General features: G+C 33.8%; 1 protein-coding gene across 1 annotated transcript in view; it reads right to left on the bottom strand.

The window, feature by feature from the left end:
• Nup155 (nucleoporin 155) overlaps positions 1 to 23,727 on the bottom strand; it is a 61,271-nt gene that overhangs the window by 22,249 nt on the left and 15,295 nt on the right. Inside the window, exons 10-22 of the mRNA XM_046422330.2 lie at positions 22,822 to 22,919; positions 22,210 to 22,362; positions 18,818 to 18,918; positions 16,083 to 16,253; positions 14,017 to 14,127; positions 12,333 to 12,427; positions 11,227 to 11,315; positions 10,731 to 10,793; positions 10,083 to 10,230; positions 8,426 to 8,492; positions 6,900 to 7,015; positions 5,058 to 5,155; positions 1,441 to 1,571 (exon numbers count right to left, since the gene is read on the bottom strand). Of these exons, the coding sequence (XP_046278286.1) occupies positions 1,441 to 1,571; positions 5,058 to 5,155; positions 6,900 to 7,015; positions 8,426 to 8,492; positions 10,083 to 10,230; positions 10,731 to 10,793; positions 11,227 to 11,315; positions 12,333 to 12,427; positions 14,017 to 14,127; positions 16,083 to 16,253; positions 18,818 to 18,918; positions 22,210 to 22,362; positions 22,822 to 22,919 (1,441 nt within the window). The remainder of the gene's footprint in view (positions 1 to 1,440; positions 1,572 to 5,057; positions 5,156 to 6,899; positions 7,016 to 8,425; positions 8,493 to 10,082; positions 10,231 to 10,730; positions 10,794 to 11,226; positions 11,316 to 12,332; positions 12,428 to 14,016; positions 14,128 to 16,082; positions 16,254 to 18,817; positions 18,919 to 22,209; positions 22,363 to 22,821; positions 22,920 to 23,727) is intronic.

Here is a 23,727-nt window from a genome sequence, read left to right as displayed (position 1 = left end):
AACTACCTATATTATGTTTACCACCTAACAAAACTTAAAAATATTATTCTACGTGGCATTAAAAAGAAAGTAGTTTTCATAAACATTATAGATTGAATTTTTAATAAGGAAAAAATGTATGTGCTTATAAGAAAACTAAAACCAAACACCAAAAACTATTCACTGGACACTAGTAAAAGGAACTGGGGTCATCTTCTAGCTTTCTTTAAAAAAAAAAAAATTTTAATTAATTTTAATTAAGTATATATGACAGCAGAATGCATTTTGATTCACTGTACAAAACTGCAGCACAACTTCTCATTTCTCTGGTTGTACATGATGTAGTGCTGTACCATATGTGCAGTCATATATGTAAAATTATGGGTCACCATCTAACTTTGAAAAATTGTAATTAAAAGTCAAGAATTAGGCATTCAGGGTAACAAAACAGTCCTAAAAAACAAGGAAAAGTTTTTTTTTTTAACTGTGGAAGGAATCAGTTTAGAAAATTATGATTTTGTATTCACAGATGAAATAACCAAATCAGGCAATGAGTATCAATGGATGACAAAAGCCTGATTAAAATCTCATGGAAAACTTTACAATGGTAGAACTGAACTTACCACTTGAATTCAGCAATCAATCTTAGTTGCACTAAAAAGTAGGACAATCAAAATTTTGGGGTCTTGTTAGTCTGATGAACAAATCACCACCTATGAAAAATTCTGTTCTTCATCAAATAAATGAACCTGAACCTAATCAAGCCTAAATATACTTTTCTTTAAACACTTTTTAGCTGTAGATGGACACAATACCTTATTTATTCATGTTTATGAGGTGCTGAGGATCAAACCGAGGGCCTCACACATGCTAGGTGAGCACTATACCACTGAGCCAAAACCCCAGCCCTAACTAACTTTCATTTTACAGAAAATGTAGGGGATACAAGTTCACTCTAAGGATAGTAAAAAGAAACAGTCAGAATGCTGGACATTCTATAGGACTGATGATCTGATTTCCAAGGTTACAATAGCAAGTAAAAAAAATATCCCTCCCGACTAAAAAGAAGCTAAGACTTACTCTAGATTGAAAGAGATTTACAAGAAACAACAATAAAATTCAATGAGTAAACCAACTGGATTTCTTTGAAGGTGGGAAGAGGAATATGTAGCCCAAATAAAGATTAAAACTTATTATCATAAAAAATATGTTTTTGGTAAACTTAAGTCTTCATTTGTATCCCAGATAGAAAGTTCTCATATACTGAAAAACTTGTAGCTTGACAAAATGGTTCTCTCAAGTTATTACATTTACCTGCAATCATTCTAGCTTTATAATAACATTCTAGCTTTATAATAACCTAATGCTTCCCAAACCCAAGTGTAAGATTAAAACTTATGCAAAAGAAACAAACTTGGTATTAATACTATGATTTTTAAACAAAAATCCCACAAACCTTACCTTCTGAAGTTCTCCTACAATGACAGTAAACTGATGTTCACAAAGAAGTTTCCATAAAGCCAGGGCCTGGTATGATTTTCGAACCAACTGCTGAATTGCCTGAAGTGAAACCTTTTCACTCAGCTGAGCCTCTAATGAGAAAATATAACTATTGGAGTTTTATAAAATGACAAAGATTAAGCTGTTTATTTTAAGTAAAACTATAGTTAAGGTTGAATTTCTCAAATTCCCATTATCCTCTCTGTCCCCATCAAAGGTAACTGAACATCAGCTGCTGTATTTAGGGGGTTTTTTTGGTACAGTGGTGTACCTAGGGGTGCCTAAACATTGAGCCACATCCCCATCCCTTTTTATTTTTCATTTTGAGACGGATCTTGCTAAGTTGCTTAGAACCTCACTAAATTGCGGAGGCTGGCTTCAAACTTGCAAGCAATCCTCCTGCCTAAGCCTTCCAAGTCGCTAGGATTACAGACATGTGCCACCACATCTGGCTGTATTTACATTTGTATCTTTTTGCTTTAGATATGTGCATCTGTGTATATGTACATATGAAAAATAAAAGTGTTGCTCTGTTTTTAACAATCAGACCAATACTTTCTCAACGCAGTTATATGTTCGCAGTTGACAAATCCAACTATATTTATTTTATCAGAGTGTTTCAGCTACCCCAATTTGGCCCATTTTTGCACCTGAAGGACATTTAGATTGCTTCCCGTGTTTTGCTACTAAATGAATATGATAAAAATTCTTTTTTTTTTTTTTTTAAAGAGAGAATTTTTTAATGTTTATTTTTCAGTTTTCGGCGGACACAACATCTTTGTTTGTATGTGGTGCTGAGGATCGAACCCGGGCCGCACGCATGCCAGGCGAGCGCGCTACCGCTTGAGCCACATCCCCAGCCCCTGATAAAAATTCTTAATGAAGGTTTCCTGGAAAGCACAATCATGTTTCTCCAGGACCAAGTTTCTCAACCCTGGATATACATGTTGGTGGATCATGAAATCAGTTCAGTCCATCATAATACCCCCTCATCCCTTAATAGGAAATAGAATATAGAATAAAATGAAAAAGGAAAAAAATTAGAGTATGAAACAGGTAGAGTTGTTTTAGGAAATTTTGTTTCAGTTATATATATATGTGTATGATTTTAAATATCTGCATTGGGCTAAGGTTGTAGCTCAGTGGTAGAGTGTTTGCTAAGCATGTGTGATGTCCTGGGTTTGATCCTCAGTACTGGGGGAGGAACAAATCATAAACATCACACTACATCCCAGTAGCTAGGAAGGGCGAGGCAGGAAGATCCTAAGTTCAAAGGCGATATGGTGGCTCAGTGGTTAAGCACCCTAGATTCAACTCCTGGTACAAAAAAACAAAACAAAACGAAAAAAAAAAACTGAGTCAATATAATATGTATATCTTACTGTGGGGGAAGAATGTTTGATCAAATCTAGTCTAGGATGTATACCTAGAAGTAAGACTGTGAGCTCTAAGAGTATGAATTTTCAGCTTTCACTAGATCTGACCAAATTGCTTTTCAGTGTGGTCAAAGTATAAACTACCAGCAATTCAAATGCTCTATTTGTACAAATCCTCATCAATGCTTGATAATAAGCTTAACATCCTAATGAAGTATCATGAGCAGTTCCGAAAAAGTTTACAAAATAGTGGATAGAAATCTAGGTCCAGAAGGAAGGGAAGAAAATAAGCTGGGACCAAAATAAATGGCTGGGTCTTAATTAAGAAAGTTCTATCAGCCAGAAACAATAGAAGGCAATAACAATACCAATAGAAGGCAAAGGAACTGAAAAAAAAATTGAGGGCAGGGAAAATTTCTGGAAACATTTATTATTCCAACTCATACCTGAAATAATGAATAATTATAAGAACTTCTCAGTTCTTTTTGCTCTTTCTTATTATTAGTAATAATACACAAAAAGCATAATCAAATACTTCATTCATGTTTTTAGTTCTATGAAAAGATATATTACTAGTTGGGTGTGGTCGTAATCCCAGCTACTTGGGAGGATGAGGCAAAAGGATTACAAGTACAAGGCTAGCCTCAGCAACATAGTGAGACCCCCATTTAAAAAAAAAAAAAAAGTATCACTAACTACAAAGGTATATCACTTCATATCCACTACAATGACATAATGGTGCATAACAGTAGTCCCAGCTACTTAAAAGGCTGAGGATGGAAGATTGCTGAAGCTCATAAGATGAAACCAGTCTAGAATGAGGCCCTGTCTCTAAACAAACAAATAAACAAAAATTAAAAATATAATTACCATATGATCCAGCAATTCTACTTCTAGGTATATACAAAATAAACTAAAAAGGGAACTTAAATTTGTATTTGTATATTCATGTTCACAAAAGGTGGAAACAGCCCACTGCCCACTCCCAATGAACAGATAAACAAAACAAAATGTGGTGTGTAATATAACAGAGTATTATTCAGATTTAAAAAGAGAAAATTCTGACATATGCTACAACATGGATGAATCTTAAATACAGTACTCTAAGTGACAAAGCCAGTAATAACATAAAAATTACTATATTAATCTATTTATATAAAGTGCTTATGAGTAGTCAAATTCACAGAAATAAAAACTACAATGGTGGCTGCTGTTGTCTAGACATAGGAGAAAAATAGGAAATTATTGTTTCATAGGTAAAGGATTTCACTTTAGAAAGATAAAAAAAATTCAAGAGATGGATGTTGGTGATTGCTGTACTACAATGTGAATATAGTGAATGCCACTTCAAAATAGTTAAAATGGGTCAGATGTGGAGGTGCATGCCTACAATCCCAGATATTCGAGAGGCTGAGCCAGGAAGATCTCAAGTTTCAAGACCAGCCGGGACAACTTAGTGAGACTCTTGTTTCAAAATAAAAAAACCTGGGGGTATAGTTCAGTGATAGAACATTTGCCTAGTATGTGCAAAGCCCTGGGGTTCAATCCCTAATACTGTCAAAAAAGTTAAAATAGTAAATTTTGTTTTTTATATATATATAATATATATACACCAACATTTATATATATACTATATACTATATATATATATATATTTACATACACATACACACACACACTCATACATCTCTGTGTGTATAAATATACAGTGATATATAAGACAATCACAAAATCATAAGACAAAAGTGTGTATCATGTTTACTACTGGAGGAAAGAACAAAAATTTGTGGGCTAGATGGGAGCGATGGCACACACCTGTAATCCCAGCAACTTGAAAGGCTAAGGTGGGCAGATTGTGAGTTCAAAGCCAGCCTCAGCAAAAGTGAGGTGCTAGCAACTCAGTGAGATCTTATCTCTAAATAAAATACAAAATGGGGCTGGGGATGTGGCTCAGTGGTTGAATAGCCCTGAGTTCAATCCCTAGTACCCCCTCCTCCCAAAAATATTTGTGGGCTAAAAGAGTTATGGAAACAAAGAATTTCCATATTGTTCTGTTTTCCCAATCACACTGATTCTTGAATGAATAACATTGTGTTATCAGATAAACTAGATCTTACTAAGAGAAGTTCACCATTTACTATTCAAGTAATAAAACCCTTTAGTGAGGTCATGTATATGTAATTGATCAGAAGCATAATTTACCATGAAACTTCCTCTGTAGCTCCTGTTGCATTTGCTGAGTATTTCCATTTTCAGGACGCATGAATCCCATCAGCCTCTGCTGCACTTTGGCAGTAGTACTGAAACAGAAATTACAGAATGTGTCTGTGTGTACATTGCAACTCTTTTCATATGTAACTTAGATACCATACAATCAACAATTTAAAATGTACCTATGGAATTGTACAACCATCACAAGCACTGGTTTCCACAAAAATGGAAAAGTTCTCAAATGAGAAAGAGTTCATAAAATTAAAAATTGATGACCAGGAAGAAAATTTATCATAGACTGAACAGATGCTTCTTAAAATGACTGAGATTAAATCAATTAAATGATTGAAAAAATATCAACTAGAAATTTTCCTAATCTCGAGGGGAAAAGATCAAAGAGAAAGATAAAGAAAGAGAGAAGAGAAAGGAAGGAAATGATATAAGAGAAAAAATTGAGGCTAGATCCAGGAAAGTCGATCTTACTCTCCAAAGAGAATAGAACAAAACATAGGACATGAGCCTCAAAAATATGTTAAGTGCTAGGCAAGATGGCACCTGCCTGCAGCAACTTGGGAGGCTGAGGCCAGCTTGGGCAACTCAGTAAGAACCTGTTTCAAAATAAGAAAGAACTGGGGATATATCTCAGTGGTAGAGCATCTTTGGGTGTAATCCCCAGTACCAACCAACCAACCAATCAAGCAACAAAAAATCCCACAAGCTACAAAAAAAAATCCAAAGTTAAAGGAGCCAGTCTCCAAAACTGCACAGTGTATGATTTCATTCCTATGAAATGTTGAGAATAAATAGATCCAAATAGATCCATATAGATGGAGTAGACTGGTAACTGGGGCTGGAGAGTGGAACATGGAATAACTGCAAACAAACAGAAGCTATCATCTCAGAGATGGAAATGTTCTAAAACTGGCCAAATGTGGTGGTCATCACCTATATCTATAATCCCAGCAACTTGGGAGGGGGCAGCAAGAGGATCACATGTTCTAGGACAGCCTCAGCAATTTATGGAGGCCCTAAACAATTCAGAGACCCTATCTCAAACAAAAAATAAAAAGGACTGGGAATGTGGCTCAGTTGTAAAGCAACTATGGGTTTAACCCCAGGTACAAAAACAAAACAAAACAAAAAAAAGAAATGTTCTAAAACTGTATTGTGGTAGTGATGGTTACACACTTCTGTACACTGAGGAAAAGTTACTGATCTGAACCTCAAAATTAGTGAATTTTATGTAAACTAGATCTCAAGTTACTGCTACAAAGAATTTCCATATTGAATGAAACTAATGTTGCACACATGATAGGGTTGGTTGAAATTAGTACGTTTTAATATAATTCTATTATTAAAGGTCAGAAAAAATTACATGATGTTATCTATAAAATGCAGGAAAGGAATTTAACAAACCTTAATATTCACTTATATAAAAATACCCAAGAAAACAGAAATGAATGGATACTTTCTTATCATTATACAAAAGGGAAAAAAGCCAGATATGGAGGGTCATAAAGCATATTCCATTTTCATAATATATTAAGAATAGGAAGGTTCATTGTGAAAGAAAGTAGATTAGTGGTTGCCAATCATGGGGAGAAAGAAATGGGGAATGATTGTAAATGACACAGAGTTTCATTATGGAATGATGAGTGTTCTGGATTGAATAGTGGTGATGATTGCATAACCTTGTGAATACACTAAAAAACTACTGAACTATATGCTTTAAAAGTATAACTTTTATGGTAGATGAATTATATCTCAAAAACAACAAAATACAATGAAAAGAAAAAAGTAAAGAAATAAATAAACCCTATTTCTTTTTCTTACTTTGGATTTCCTAATGGTCCTCCTGCGAATTGGGAATTTCTGTCTAGAAATTCCTGCAAACCTTTCAGTTCTTGTAGTACTGACTCCAGAAGTTGGCAGGGAACACTACTTTCAATCTGTAAAACCAAAGAATTTTCAAAAGTTAAATACTGGAAAAAGGTGTACTCATAAAAAGTATAAATTCTGTATAGCTATAAATGTATATATAATTTTAATTTTGAGGCATCCTATTTTTGTAAATAGTACAGCTCTTTCTTATATCATTTCACTTCTTGTTATGCTGGGAATTGAACCCAGGCCCTTGTGCACGCAAGGCAAGCACTCTACCAATTGAGCCTATCCCCAGCCCTCAATTCACTTCTTGATGACCAGAATATAGTGCAATGAAGGACACTATTATCTCTCATCTCCTGTTCTGTTAAGACTGATGTATAATTTATGTTCAGTAAAACACAAACATTAAGTAAATATCTTGATTACTTTTTATATTTTGTGGTTGTCATCCAGATCACAGTACAGAACATTTCCAATACCCAAAATGTTTCCTACTGTTCTTTTCTGGCTCTTTGTCATCCCACCTCCAAGGTATCCTCTCTTACTTTTATCACTTTACAATAATTTTGCCTGTTATTAAACTTCGTGTACATGAGATAAATGCATTATTTTCTCAGAAATGTGGGCTTTAAAAGAATATCACACAGTTGTGGCTCAGCGGTAGGGCGCTCATCTAGCATGTGCGAGGCCCTGGGTTCGATCAATCAGCACCACATGTAAATAAATAAATGAAATAAAGGCATTATGTTCAACTACAACTAAACAATAAATACTTAAAAGAATATCACAGGACTGGGGTCCTGGCTAAGTGGTAGAGTGCCTGCCTGGCATGTGTGAGGCCTTGGGTTTGATCCTCAGCACCATATATTTATATAAACAAATAAAGTAAAAAAAAATCCATCGTCAACTAAAAAATATTTTAAAAAAAGAATATCACATTAAAAAGACATTTGGTACCTTTCTGTTTTAAAAAGAAAAAAAAAAAATCTGCATATTTCAGATTCTTTAAAAGAAATTTTCCTACCCAAATCTGTGAAAATACAAAATTTTACCAATTGTTCCCTTAAAACACTCTGGGATGTATTTCATGCATGAAAATTAGTACTGGGTCCTTGGAGGTATTGTACATATAAGCCAAAGCATAAAATAATAAATTCAGACAGATTTTAAATAATAGCACTGATTCTATTTACTCCTTACAACAACCTTATAAGGGAGATATATTATTAGTCTCATTTTACAGTGAGGCACAGGGCTTTGAAACATTAAGAAATTTACCCATGATCAGACAGTTTATAAATGAAGAAGCTGAGATTTCAATCAAGGGTGGATGATTTATTGAACATGAACACAAAAATCTACAGAAAAGAATAATTTATTTACAACATCAAGCAACGTGAAACAATTTAACAGTTCTTTATTGCTACCAAATGGTTATATACAAAGAGCAGGATGATAGTGTATACACTTACTGCCATGATCTCTCTGTTGCCACTCTTGAATACCCTTTCCACAACCAAGCTAGCATCCCAGATATTTCTGAAACAAAAAAATGTTTTAGGACATCATTACCTTAGGTAAGATATGACTGCACAAATGGTATGACTCTACATTGTGTACAACCAGAGCATCGAAATGTTGTGTTCTATTTGTGTACAATGAATTGAAATGCATTCTTGCTGTTACGTATAACCAACAACAACAAAAAAAAAAAAAAAAAGAGGAGAAAAAAATGTTTTAATGATTGTATTCTTTACAAATAAGAAAAATTATAATATGTAGTAAATTTCTTTTTGTGGTAATGTAATGGCTTTATTGTTTTTAAAACAATAATATATTTTTTTTAAATATCATTTAATATCTTTTTTTTAAGAGAGAGAAAGAGAGAGAGAGAGAATTTTTTTAATATTTATTTTTTAGTTTTTGGCGGACACAACATCTTTGTTTGTATGTGGTGCTGAAGATCGAACCCAGGGCGCACGCATGCCAGGCAAGCGCGCTACCGCTTGAGCCACATCCCCAGCCTAAAACAATAATATTTAACATTTACTAAGTGATCTAGAAAAATGGAAAACGGGAAATTTTCAAACCAAATACGCCCATGATTTCAGATGAAATTCTTCTGCAGAGAAATCAAAAGGCTCTGGGTAACAACTTATAAATAGGGAATTTATAATTTTAAAAAAATTATAAAGCAAATGAGATGAATGAAAACATACATTACAAATCTGAAAACTATATACTAGACTTGATAGCTAATTAGATGATATGATAGACTGATCACAAAAACAGTGGAAATTCTCACCCTATTTCTATTCCATACAAAGTATGATTTTAATACCTCTTCTCTAAGGAACTGTAGTCTGCTTCCCACTTTCTAAATCTGGGTTTGCCTTGAGACTTCCCTCTGGCCCTGGGAATAGGCTGGTTCTAAGCCTAGGCATCAGGAGCCTTGGCAACTTCTACTCTTTCTCAAGGACCCTGCTACAAACAAGTGAATAATCCTTGGCTAACCTCCTGAAAGATGAGAGACCTCATGGAGAACAATCAAGCTATATCAGTGGAGGATATTCTGGACATGCCCCTGAATGTTTGAGAGTCTAGCCAAGAAAAAGAATTCTCTTTATTCTCACAGATGAATGTACCTGCATGGGTGAGTCAAACAAACCCAGAACTGCCCAGCTGACATCTAGATACTTGTCACTGAATTATGGGGTGGTTGGTAATGTATACTATTAATATGTATATAGATATACTCTGACACTAAATACACACAGAAATAAAAACACAGTACTTAACAGACATATAATAAAAAGGCTTAGACAGATAGAAATTTTACCAATGGACAAATGAGTTAAAGTAAAATTTAATAGGAATAAATGAAGTCACAAATTTATTTAAAAATATTTCACTCTTCAAAATAGGAAAAAATACCCAGCCAGCTATTTGGGATGCTGTAGCAGGAGGATTGCAAGTTCAAGGCCACCCTCGGCAACTTAAACTTAGCAAGGCACTGTCTCAAAAAGACAGTGGTAGAATGCCCCTGGGTTCAAGGTTCGATTTCTTATATCATGAGGAAAAAAACAAAAGGACAAATGAGCAATAGTTAAGTATTCCTTGAAAACTTACCCCATTATCCGAGAAAAATAAATGCAAATACCATTGTGTTTTCCAGAGTACACAATCTCTGGGCCAGTCATACAACTCATACTTGTGGCCTGAGCAGCTGGGTTTCCCATGGCACCCACAGGAGTTGACATAGCAGGAGGCTGTATACCTTAACAAATAAAAACAAATCTCTTAGAAAAATAATCCTAAATATTCAGAATTCTCAATAACCCAAGTTTTTTCGTCTCTGGACACAAAGGTAGAGATATTTATAAAAATAATCAAATAGATAGATATTTAATTTGATTTTTCTTGCTAAGACTTGGATGGATTCTCTCAGTTAGACATTCAAGTGTTGAAAATGCAGAATGAAAAGGAAAGAAAACTTGCAATCATAGCTCCTAATACTGGAAGTGAAACAAAACTATTTATACTAATTTCAGGGCCCACTTAAATCCTAATACCCAATAAGGATATTTCCAGGCACAATATTTGAGGAGCCAAATGCCAATAAATGCTTAGATGTCAAGCAACAAAATGACATCTATTAAATGACATTTTTTTTCCAAGAGAATAGGACAAGTTAATCTTTTACACAATAAAAATTAAGAACACGTTAGCTCTTCAAAAAGAAGAATAATAAGTGATCCAAAAAAAGAAAAGTGGTACCTTGAGATGGTGTTCCCAAAAAGGATAGATTTGGGTAGGGACTACCACTAGGAACAGGAGAACCTAAAAAAGAATATATTTATAAATCAAAATGAGGCCCAGAAGCTATTTGTTAAGCATGAGTAAAGAATGGTACCACCTATGATATATTTGAAAATTAGGGACTATTCATTTCATTTTCTAGTAACTTCTTAATAATTCCTATTTTGGAAAACACTGACATATGAATTTCTTGTTATTGAATCATTCATTTCTTTTCCATTCAATAAATACCAAATGATATCTGTAAGTACTATTTGGTTGCATCTTCTTTTCCTTCCTAAAATAAACTAAGGATTCAACATTAATATCATCATAACAAGTCATAAACTATAGACTTATCTATCAATAATACAGTAGCAATAAAACAATGAAAAGCTTTATTGATTAAAATAATATAGTTTCTAAAATTCATACTATTATATAATAAAGTTTCATTTCAATGTTTAATACTCACTAGAATAAACAGGAGATCCCAAGATGGGACCAACATTACTTGGAGTGGGGAGAGTAGCTGGAAATCTCATCTGTGCTTCACCTCCATACCTATTTGTATGAAAACAGAGGTTGATTTATTCAATGATCGATCTATCTATCTATCTATCTATGTATCTATGTATCTATCTATCTTAAAAGCTGGAATTGTTCCTACTCCTGCTTAGCTTCCAAATAAATGCTGAAGACTTTAATGCATGGTGCTGACAAGTGAATTATATTCCTAGGATACATAATAAAAACTGATTTAGTAAATGTTGACATAAAACCAGGGACTCTGATAACTTCTAATATATCACTGGCAACACACAGAGTTTACTTATTGAGCAAATGGCACTGTAATTTTCCTAACAGATTTTGGCTATTTTTTTTTTTTTAAATCTCTTTGATGGCTGGAGTATAGAGTATAGCTCAGTAACAGAGCACTTGCCTAGCATGTCTGAGGCCCTGGGTTCAATCCTCATTACTTCAAAAAAAAGTTAATAATAAAATCTCCTTTTGGGGGGGTGGGTACTGCAGAACTAAACCCAGGGGCACTCTACCACTGAGTTAAATCCCACTCATTTTTATTTTTATACAGGGTCTTGCTTAGTGGCTTAGGGCCTTGCTAAGTTACTAAGGCTGGCCTCAAACTTGCAATTCTCCTGCCTCAGATTCTCAAGTTACTGGGATAACAGGCGAACACCACAACATCTGCCTAATAAAATCTCTTTTGATACCTAGTTTCCTTAATGTGATTCAGAACCCCATTCAGAACCAATTACACACATAAAGCAGAATTAGTAGTGTCTAAGGAAGTAAAAAAAGATGAGGGAGTAAATGAGATACAACAGTGAAAAGACTAAACAAAAAAAGTTAGAGAACAAAATTCAGACCAAGAGTAATAATGCACAAATTAATCTAATCTATCCCATGAGCATGATAATCTTTCCAGATTTTTACCCTTTTGAAAATGAATTTTAGTAATTTCCCTATGTAGTCATTCAACTCTCTGGCAACGACTTAAACTAGTACACTGGCAAAGTGACCATTTAAAAAAGTGGCCCAGTAGGAAAAAACCTGACATACCTGAAGAAAGCTCGTGTAGCCCAAGCAGATACTTCTCTATCACAGGCAGCAGTGGAGCAAGCAAGGATAAGGCAAGTTGCACAAGCCTGGTCTTCCTGTAGGAACAAAACAAAACAAAACCCCTATATTAAACAAATTTTGTTTATTGCTATATCTGTTGTTTCAATCTGTCCTTCGCACAAAGCAGGTGATCCATAAATAATGGCTGACTGAATGAAATCAGCTGGTATTTAAAAAGAAGCAAACACTACTCTTTTTACTTTCTTTCTTTCTTCTTTCCTTTTTTTAATACTGAGGATTAAACCCAGGGGAGCACTGCCATTGAGTCACATCCTCAGGCCTTTTTCAGTTTTTGAGACAGGGTCTTGCTAAATTGCCAAGATTGGCCTGGAACTTGTGATTTTCCTGCCTCAGTGTCCCAAGTCACTGGGATTATAGGTGTGTGCCATGGCACCCAGCTAAGAGTTCACATTTATCAAGTCCACATCATGTGCCAGGCACTATTTTAAGAGTTTGGCATATGTTAGGCCTTATTCCACATAATTTTAATAATGCATATTTTACATTAAAAAAAATTGAAACCTAGACAATTCGAGTATCTAATCACAGTGGTGGAGCTAAGTTTTTTTTTTTATGGGTACCTGGGATTGAACTCAGGAATACTCGACCACTGAGCCACATTGCCAGCCCCATTTTGTATGTTATTTAGAGACAGGGTTTCACTGAGTTGTTTAGCACCTCACTTTTGCTGAAGCTGGCTTTGAACTCATGATTCTCCTGCCTCAGCCTCCCAAACTTCTGGGATTATGGGCGTGTGCCACTGTGCCCAGCAGAGCTAAGGTTTTCAATAGGTGGTTTGTATGCAGGGTCTACATACTTAATTTTTTTTCGGATACTGGGCATTTAAGCCAAGGGTGCTTTACTATTGAGATACATCCCTAACCCTTTTCATTTATGTCAGAGGCTTACTAAGTTGCTGAAGCCCTTGCTAAGTTGCTACGGCTAGCTCAAACTTGTGATTAGGATTCCTGTCAGCCTCCTGAGTCACTGGGATTACAGGTATGCACCACTGTGCCCAGCTCTACATTTAATTTTGATCCGATGTTCTTGATTTTAAACTAAGCACTACCAGTTTGAACCTTATCAATTCTAGGTGTAGCTTTGAAATACTAATGCCCCCACATTATCCCTTCAAATTTCTTCCTCAGATCATATAGTGTGGATGCATGTGCATTCAAGCACATATCAGCCAATAAACATACTGTCTCATGTTTTTCATAAAGATTAATTATCATCTAACCTGAATGAATATCAGACTCTTCTTTTTTGTGTGTGTGTGGGGATACCAGGGATTGAACTCAAGGGCATTCAACCACTGAGCCATATCCCCAGCCCCATTTTGTACTTCATTTAGAGACAAGATATCACTGCTTAGTGCCTCTCTAAATTGCTAAGGCTGGCTCTGAATTCATGATCCTCCTGTCTCAGCCTTCCCAGCCGCTGGAATTACAAGCATGCACCACCATGCTCAGCCCTGAATATCAGACAATCTTTAAGAGTACACTTTAATAAAAATTATTAAAATCAGAGAATAAAAATCTGAACAAAGTCTTATTCTACTATCAAAAGTCAGTATACCTATACATTTATAATCATCACATTAAAAAAGTATATCAATAATTACCTGATGTAACTTAAAGAATCTTTCAATCTCTTCTCCATCTCCACCCACATTGCTCACAAGTAGGTGCCTCAGTTGATCTACAGGTCTTAGTTTATGAAACATAAGACTACCCTAAGAAATTTTAAAAAGGAAGAATAAGAGTAAACAGATTTAACAACCTTGGCTGGTAGCAACTGACTCTGCTAACCTTATTAAATCAAATGAAACAACAACAAAATAACTTCAAGAATACAAAATAAACTAGTCAAAAAGATCATCTATATTTCAATTACAAACCTAAACTAGATTGAAAAAATTGGTAAAAATATAGTGCCCCACTCATGCTGCCCCCCAAAACAGAGGATTAAAAACAGATTATCCATTAATTATGTTAGCACTATGGATATCCATTTGGATAAAAATGAAGCTGGATCCAAACTCAGGTCTTATACCAGGATAAATTACAAATATATAAAAGATTTAAAGGATAAAATAAAACCATACTAACACTAGAAGAAAAACAGAAGCAACAAGATGTGAATTCTTTTATAAATCTGAGAGTAAGGAAGCTAAATATGACATAAATTCTAGAAGATCTTCATTTTGATTATTTATAAACTTGTCTTTAAGGGAAAAATCTTAATGAACAAAGTCAAATGACAAATCAGGAAAAATACATCCCTGATTCATAAATTTCAATAATCTTCATTTTTTTTTTTTTACATTTCAAAAGGGCAACTCAATAGAAATATAAGAATAGTAGTCCCTCCTATCCTCACTAGATACATTCTAAGACTCCCAGTGGATGCCTGAAACTGTGGACTATACCAGCAATATGAAACCATGACAGTTGATCTGATAACAAAGATACCTACTCAGTAACTAACATGAAGACAGTATATAACCTGGATACACTAGAGACAGGAATAATTCATATCTCATGTGGACTTAAGCCAGAAGGCACAAAATTTTATCCCGCTATTCTGAACAACATGCAATTTAAAATTTGTGAATTATTTCTGGAATTTTCTACTAATTTTCAGATTGCATTTGATTAGGGGACAATGGAAACTTGAGAAAGTGAAAATGCAGATCAGGGGCACTACTACAGAGTAGGAACAGAGTGTTCACAGAAATGTAAAAAAAGTAAAATCTTACTCTTAATAAGAGGGTATTATATAATGGGGGAGGTTATGAGGAAATAGACATTCAAATACCATTAGCAAATATATACAGGGAAATCTGTTAATATCTATTGAAACTATAAATACACACCCTCTATGACCAAGAATATACAACACTACTGCTTTACTCACACATATACAAAATTATATATGCATACAAAAAATGTAGCATTACTTTTAAGGGCAAAAGATAATCCACTAATAGGGGATTGGTCAAACATGGAATATCCACACAAAGAAATAACTTTCAAATATAAAACAATGAGAAAATATTTTATATATATTAATTTGGAAAGATTTCCACGTCATATTTTTGAAATATAAAAAGCAAGGTACAGGACAGTCTATATTATATGCTACCAAGTATTTAGAAATACATTTGCATTGTTTGTATATTTGTAATAAATCCCTGAAAGTATACATAGATATGAATAACACAGATACTTGGAGGAAAGGGCACTGGAGTACGAGGGGGATTTTACTATACATATTTCCTGTGCTATACCACTTGAATTCTGTCAATGCATTAATTCAAATGTTAAAAATATCAAAAAAATGTTTTTTAATTAGGTGACAAGTATAAGAAATATTTTTGGTTGTTAGTTTGAATGATATTGGCCAAATTATATTGTTATATCATTTGCATGTATGAATATGTAACAATCTCACCATTATATACAACTATAAGGCTTCAATAACAAATGTGGAGGGAAAAAAAGGAAAGTACAACTTTTTAAGAGTTCTTTTGGTGGTATATATGGTATTCACAAACATTCTTTAAAATATAACCATTCCAAAGTGTTTAAGAAAATGACTCCACTAAGTAACTACTTCAGAATATTTGACAAAAACATTAAACATCATTTCTCTTTTTTGTCTGTACCACAGAGAGTATGTGCATACCTGTGCCGAGAGGAGAACGAATTTCTTTGGAGGTAATATGTGTTGCTGTACAACAACTGGAGAGTCAGTTATTGGGATATGATCCTTATTTAAAGGTGTAATTATTTTATCTACTTTCAATTCATCTATTGCAGAAAGAGCCCAAGAATGACCATCAACACGGGTTGTCATCTATGTAAAACAAATACACTTTTTACAATCATATTTAAGTTATACAAACTGAAAGCTTCTGAAAATAAAATCTCTACAAAATGTCCTCAAAAGTATGTATTTAACTCTCTATTCTCCTATTCTTTTAATCAACAATCTTTTATAAAATTATCTTTTCATACTAAAGGACAAATTCAAAGTTTTCTTAAGATGAACTGTAAATTCTATTTACTAGAATTATAATTCTCTCAACAACCAAAGAAAAACTATCTTTTACCAAATCTTCAGGATAGATTAATCTATACTAGTAGATTCAGTGCTTAGTTTTGCTGATGTGTAGATTCCGTTCTCTTCTGAAGTTCTATTTGTGCTTTCTAAGGTAAGATTATTTATAATAAATTTCAAGCATACAAATATGTTGGAAATAAAGGAAATGTCCATATGCTCAGTATAAAGTTCCAACGATTATTACCAATTTGCCATATTTCCTTTCTCTATCTTTTCCTATGTTATCTCTTTCTTTTATTGAACCATTGGAAAGTTATAGACATCATATGTCACCCCTAAATTCTTTCACATACAGCTTCCCAAAATAAGAATGTTCTCTTATATAGCTATGATGGCATTATAATATTTACACATGTTAAAAATTTTCTAATATAATCCAATGCTCGGCCAATACAAAATTTCTAATTATCCCAATCTGTCTCTTCCTCTCTTTTTTCTTTTTTGGTACTGGGGATTGAATCTGGTGGTGCTCTACCACTGAGCCACATCTCCAGCCCTTTTTTATTTTGAGACAGGGTGTTGCTAAATTGCTGAGGTTGGAATTGAACTTGTGATACTCCTGCCTCAACCTCCCAAGTCACTGGGATTATAGGCATTTGCCATGGTGCCTAGACCCAATATCTCTTATAATTGTTTTTACAAAACTTAAAAATTTCATCAAAGTTCACAAACTATATTTGATGGTTGTTTTTTTCTTTTTAAATAAAAGTCCACATTTGTTTGAGAATAACTCTTGTATGACACAAATGAAATGATACCTGCCTCTTAAAAAAAAAAAGTTAACATTATTGAGTGTTTCTTATCTGCCAGGTGTTTTGGGAGGTTTATGTATGTGAACTCATTTAATCCCATAATAGTTCCATAGGTAGGTAGGTATTATTATAAATATAAATTGCCAAAAACATAGAAAGTCCTATGCTGCACAGCTTAGAGGCGGTTAAGAGAGAATGCAAACCTAATCCTCCCATCCCTACCAGGACAGGTTTTATATCAGAGTTCCAAATTCTTCAATTTTATTATAGGACAAGGCTCATAGTAGATGCTTAGTAAAGTTTAAAGAAAGAGAGAGAGAGAGAGAGAGAGAGAGAGAGAGAGAGAGAGAGAGAGAGAGAGAGAGAGAGAGGGAGGGGAAGGCACTTGTTACATTCTTATACATCCTCCTTCCACCTAAGTTCCTTGAACCAGGTGAGAAACTTGGTAGAGCTAATTCAAACCACACTCTCATTCCTGAGAGCTGGTATTTCCTTCTCCCACTTACACACATTTTCCCACTCCTCACAAATTAAAACGATCACATTTGAAAATTACCAGGAAATAGCCAGTGACAGCTAAAAATGAAGTCTCTGAAGAGATGGCCATAAAGGCAAAGTATCAGACATTCACACCCTAGTGGGTTTTTAAATTTTTAAAATTTTTATTTTTTTGTGGTGCTAGAGATTAAAACCAGTGCCTTGTGCATGCTAGGCAAGCACTCTACCACTGAGCTAAACCCCTAACACCCAAATGGGATTTTTAACCTGGTTTGATAAATAGGGCTGGTCAATGGGGAAAGGGTACCAAAAGGAGGAGGAGAGATGGTAGCCCCTCAGCTCATTATGGACAAGAGACTAAGATGGATGGCCCAGGTAGAACTACTGAGGCCCCTTAATCAGAATAACTATATCAACTTCATGGAAAATGTGGTTGTGTTCACAGCTAAACATTAGTATATATGAAGAAAAAAAAGGGGGGTAATAAAATGAAAAAAATGTTGGTAATTCTCTCTTATGAGGTTTAATTTGGCATTTGAAAATGTTTATAACTTAAAAAATCTAAAATTTAGGCAAAACTTCCAAGATAAAACTCTTTACATCATAATTCCAATGGATGTCCTTATAGTTAATATATAAACAACTAAAAATATAGCACATTTAGATGGGACAAAGATAATTTCAGAAAAGATACATTCATTTATTTTTAGGTACATTTGTTTTCAATATGATTTCTAACCAGATAATATTATCAGAAGCAAATAACAACAAATCAGAAGATAAAGTTCTTTACTATATTATTCTTAACTTACTCATTATATATGTGTTAGGGAGGGGTGTGGCTCAATGTTAAGAGAGCTTTACTAACATGTGTAGTGTCCTGAGAGATCAAACACAGGGGGAAAAGAAACACACATACACACACACCAATTTATATATATATATATATATATACACACACACACACACATTCATATAAATATATATACACACAAACATACAAATAAGTAGTTTCTTTAGAATTCCCTGGATAACTGGATAACTTACCTGGGTTTCCATCATTGGCTTTTGGAAAGGAAATGTATCATGGTTGACACACCATAAAACGTCATTATCCTCATTTTCTGAGGCTGCCATCAATAGAATACCTGAAAGTTTAATGTACAAAATTTTTTCATGATATCAAATAAAATGCATCCACAATAATCTTAATAATAACAATCACTAACATTAATATATGTTAATCTTTATAAGCAAACAAGTTACAAAGTAAGCAAATACAAAATCCTTGAAAGTAGGAAGAGTGGGTAAAGTGATACATGCCTGTAATCCCAGTGACTTGGGAGGCTGAGGAAGGAGGATCAAAGTTCAAGGTCAGCTTTAACAACAAAGTGAGAGTCTCAAAATAAAAAATAAAAAGGGCTGGGACGTGGCTCAGTGGTAGGGAGAGTACCCCTGGGTTCAATCCTCAGAACCATGAAAAAATAAATTAAAAAAGAAGAGCAGGTAGAATTGTTAAGTAATCTCAATCTTATACTGTATTTCTTTCAGGTAAAAATTTACTTTTTTTCATGTTATAACATCTCTGAAGTAAAATAGTTTGTAATTGGTAGTTTTATCAACAGAATTACTAACTTTATAAAAACTTAAGAGGTTAACAAATGTGCCTCCAATCAATGGTATTTAACACACAATGAAATAATTTATGCACCTGTGAATTCAAACACACCATGAATAAGAGATAAGAGAGGAATGTGCTAGTGCAATGTCAGAGATAAATGTGCTCTTAAAGCAGTATCTCAGCAAACCTAGATAATATTACAGTTTGATTTTAAAATATACTCTCCTATGCTCAATTCCATACTTTCCTGCTAATTTGCTCCTTTTATACTGATTTTGTGCTGTCAGTCTTGAATCCACTGGACAGACTTAGCTGAGGGGTCACAATTAATTTGTAAAGTATATAACTGGAAAAGTAAAACATATAATAATAAAGATGCAACACGGGGGGGGGGGCTGGGGTTGTGCAACATGTTCTAAATGGATCTATAGATGAAACTATTAAAATCCCACCTGCCGGGCTATGGCTCAGTGGCAGAGTGCTTGCTTATTAGCATGTTTGAGGCACTGAGTTTGATTCTCAGTACCACATATCATAAATAAAATAAAGATCCATGGACTACTAATATATATATATATATATATATATATATATATATATATTTAAAAAAAATCCCAACTGCCTTTTTTACAGAAACTGACAGGTGTTCCTAAAATTCATATGGAAATGCAAGAAATTGAGAAAAGTCAAAAGAATCCCCAGCATCACACACAAAACAAATGAATCCTTCCTTATGTGACATACAGAAAGTAACTCAAAACACATCAAAGACCACAATGTAAGAGTGAATCTATGGAGAAGAAAATAGGAGAAAATCTCTGTGACCCTAGATTAAGAAATAACTTCTTAGATAATGATAAGTATAATGACAAAAGAAGAAAAAAATAAATGGGACTTCATCAAAATTTAAAATCTTTGAGCTGGGTACATGGTGCAAGCCTATAATCCCAGTGGCTCGGGAGGCTGAGGCAGGAGGATCAAGAGTTCAAAGCCAGCCCCAGAAACTTATCGAGGCCCTAAGCAACTTAGCAGGACCCTGACTCTAAATAAAATACAAAATAGGGCTGGAGATGTTGCTCAGTGGTCGGGTGCTCCTGAGTTCAATCCCCATATCAAAAAAAAAAAAAAAAAGGCAGAGAGTCTGAATAGTTATTTCTCCAAATGAGACATACAGATGGGTAATAAAAATGTGAAAAGATGGCTCAACATTATCAGACATCAGGAAAAACAAATCGTAATCACAATAGATAGATGCATCCAACAGGATAGAAATAAAAAGAAGACAAGTATCAGCAAGGTTGTGGTTAAGTCAGAACCATCATACAAGTGAGAATGTAAAATGGTTTATTTGCTTTGGAAAAAAGTCTCATGGTTCCTTAAATGTAAAACACATTACCATACGATTGGGCAATTCAAACCCTAGATACATACACATAAGAAATGAAAATATATGTTGATAAGGAAACTTGTACATATTTATAGTAGCAACATTCATAATAATCAGAAATTATCAACAATACAAATGGCCACCAATTGATGAATAAAAAGTGATACATTGCCACAATAAAATATTATTCAGCAATAAAAGATGTACTGATATATCCTAAACCATGAATTAATCTGTATTATGTGAAAATCAAAGTCAATCATATATTGTATGATTCTACTTCTCTGAAATTTCTAAAACAGGCAAATTATTAAAAGGGGGAACTGGAATTAGGAATAACTACTGATAGATATGGGATTTTTCCTGGGATGATAAAAGTTCTCAAGTGAGTAGTTATGGCTGTACTATTCTTTTTTTTTGTTTGTTTGTTTTAAAAATGTTGTTTTTTTTTTTTTTAGATGTTGATGATCTTTTATTTTGTTCATTTATTTATATGCATTGCTGGGAATCGAACCCAGTGCCTCACACATGCTAGGCAAGTGCTCTACCACTGAGCCACAACCTCTGCCCCTTGTACTATTCTTAAATAAACTAAAAATGAATGAATTCTGCCAGGTGCAGTGGTGCACATCTATAATCCCAGTAACTCAGGAGGCAGAAGGATTATAAGTTCAAGGCCAGCCTCAGCAACTTAGCAAAGCCCTAAGTGACTTAGTGAAACCCTGTCTCAAAATTAAAAGAAAAAAAAAAAAAAAAGGATTGGGAATGTAGCTCAGTGGTAAAATGCCCCTACAAGGAAAAAAAAAATGAATTTTATAGTACGTGAATTATATCTCAATAAAAGCCATTGCCTAAAAACGTTATAATAATACCTAATAGTGTACATTTGAAAAACTCCCATTTGCAAAGAAAAGTTTCATCTGGATGTTGAACAGTAAAATGTTGGAATAGACAGTATAATAAGCATAGAAAAGGCCTTAGAATGATTAGAAAATAAAAACAAATACATTAGAAATTTCAAAAATGAAAAAAGTAAGTTCCAATGTTCCAAGTTTTGATGTTTAGTAACAGTAGGCACAGTAATAGTAAAGTTATTCATGTTTTCCTGATGAGTCTAAAAGAAGAGAATTCAGAGAGTCTATTACACTGGGTATAATACTAATTTTGACAAGTTGAGTTCATACACAAACCCAATAACAGGCTAAAATTAAGACTAAAAAGTACCATAAAGCCTACAGTGTTTATGTACACACCCACTGAAAATGGTTAAAATATAATATTAATATAAAAAAAAGGATTCCTGGAAAAAACCTAAAGCATTCCAAACTTTACTGAAAAATTTATTAATGTTATTTTCAAATGTCTCAAAATGTCTTATAATTTTAATTTTTAAGAACGTCATCTTAAATCTGATAGTATTTCAGAACGTACCTTTACTATAAAGAGCTTTATGTACTTTTGAAGGCTTTTCCACTGTTGAAGATGCTGAGAATCCAGGAGGTAAGCGAATGTGAACCAGTGTCAGTGTATTAGGCCGTGCTAATGGCTGTCTAAATGGACAAGTGCTGAAATATAACCTGATACCTGATGATGGGGTAAAATTATGCATCAATAACAGAAAATAAAAGAAACTAAGGTACATGTGTATTAAAGCAATTCCATATAGAAACACAGAACTGTTAAAATCATAAATTACTTTCCTCATTGATCTTGAATTATTAATTGGACCACCAGCTGAAACAGATTTCTAAGAAAATATCACTCAGAATTGAGAAATGAATCAACACATTTCAGTGTGTTCAGAACAAGCCAAGAAAGCCTGTGTTCCACTTCAGGCTATGACTAAGTGTGAACAACTTTAGCTTTCAGGTCTGGTTATACTTCTAAAAAATGAATAGACAGAATCAGAAGAAACTTCTATTTTTAAAAATTCTTAATTTTATGAATATCAATATGACTTGAAAACAGTTATAATCATAAATTTCCAAATCTAAAAAACATCATACTAACAGCAATAGCAGATACAAAAATTTAAAAACCTACCTGCATGTGTGACAGCCAATAACTGACAGTCCAATGATTCAGAATTTTCAATCACTGCTATCTGAACAATTGGCTTAAAAACAGAACGATCAATGGTCCTAAAAATGAGGAGAAAAAAAAACTTGTGTATTTCAAAAATGTGTCTGATTTATAAAATATAGTTTTCATCATTATATCCACACGTCTAAATATGCTAAACTAATTTAAATTAACCTCTGAGAAAAGTAATAAGACAGAAGCAAAAACTCTAGACTATGCATTATTTAAGTGAATACTGTTAGGACTAACTCTTTTCAAAGATTGGAAGAAAAAAGCTAACACCACTGGGTGAATGGTTCCTGGGGGACAAAGGGTGCTCAAATTACCATTGTAATAAAGTAAAAGGGAAAAATGAATTTTTGTAATGAAGAGATTCGTGAGTTGCGGGTTTTTTTGTTTTGTTTTGTTTTTTAAACAAAGGGAGCTCTACCACCAAGTTACATTCCTGGATCTTCTTTTTCTTTCTTTCTTTTTTCTTTTTTTTAACTTTTGAGACAGGGTCTAAATTGGCCAGGCTGGCCCTTAACTTGAGATATTCCTCCTCATACTAGGTCACTGGGATCACAAGTGTGTGCCACCATACCTAGATGTAATGAAGAAATTTGTAAGTTCACATCAACTGTGTAATAAGTGTCTAAAAAATTTATTACTAAAAATCTAATTGTAGGGAAAAAAGACAAAGTCAGAAATAGGTACATGATAAAGAACTTCTGTCTCTCCCTCCCAAATGTCAACATTATAAAAAAAGCAAGAAGAGAGTGCTCTATATTAAAACCACCCATGCAATTCAAAAATTCCAATTGAAGAATTTGAAAAGAACAACTACAGAAATTTGGGGACAATTTTAATATGAACCATATGATTATA

This window comes from Marmota monax, unplaced genomic scaffold (assembly GCF_021218885.2).
Source record: "Marmota monax isolate L192 unplaced genomic scaffold, Marmota_monax_Labrador192_F-V1.1 WCK01_AAM20220418_F8-fsc00077, whole genome shotgun sequence".
Taxonomy (NCBI): Eukaryota; Metazoa; Chordata; class Mammalia; order Rodentia; family Sciuridae; genus Marmota; species Marmota monax.
Note: the sequence above shows the minus strand (reverse complement) of the source record. Positions and strands in the feature narration are given on the sequence as shown.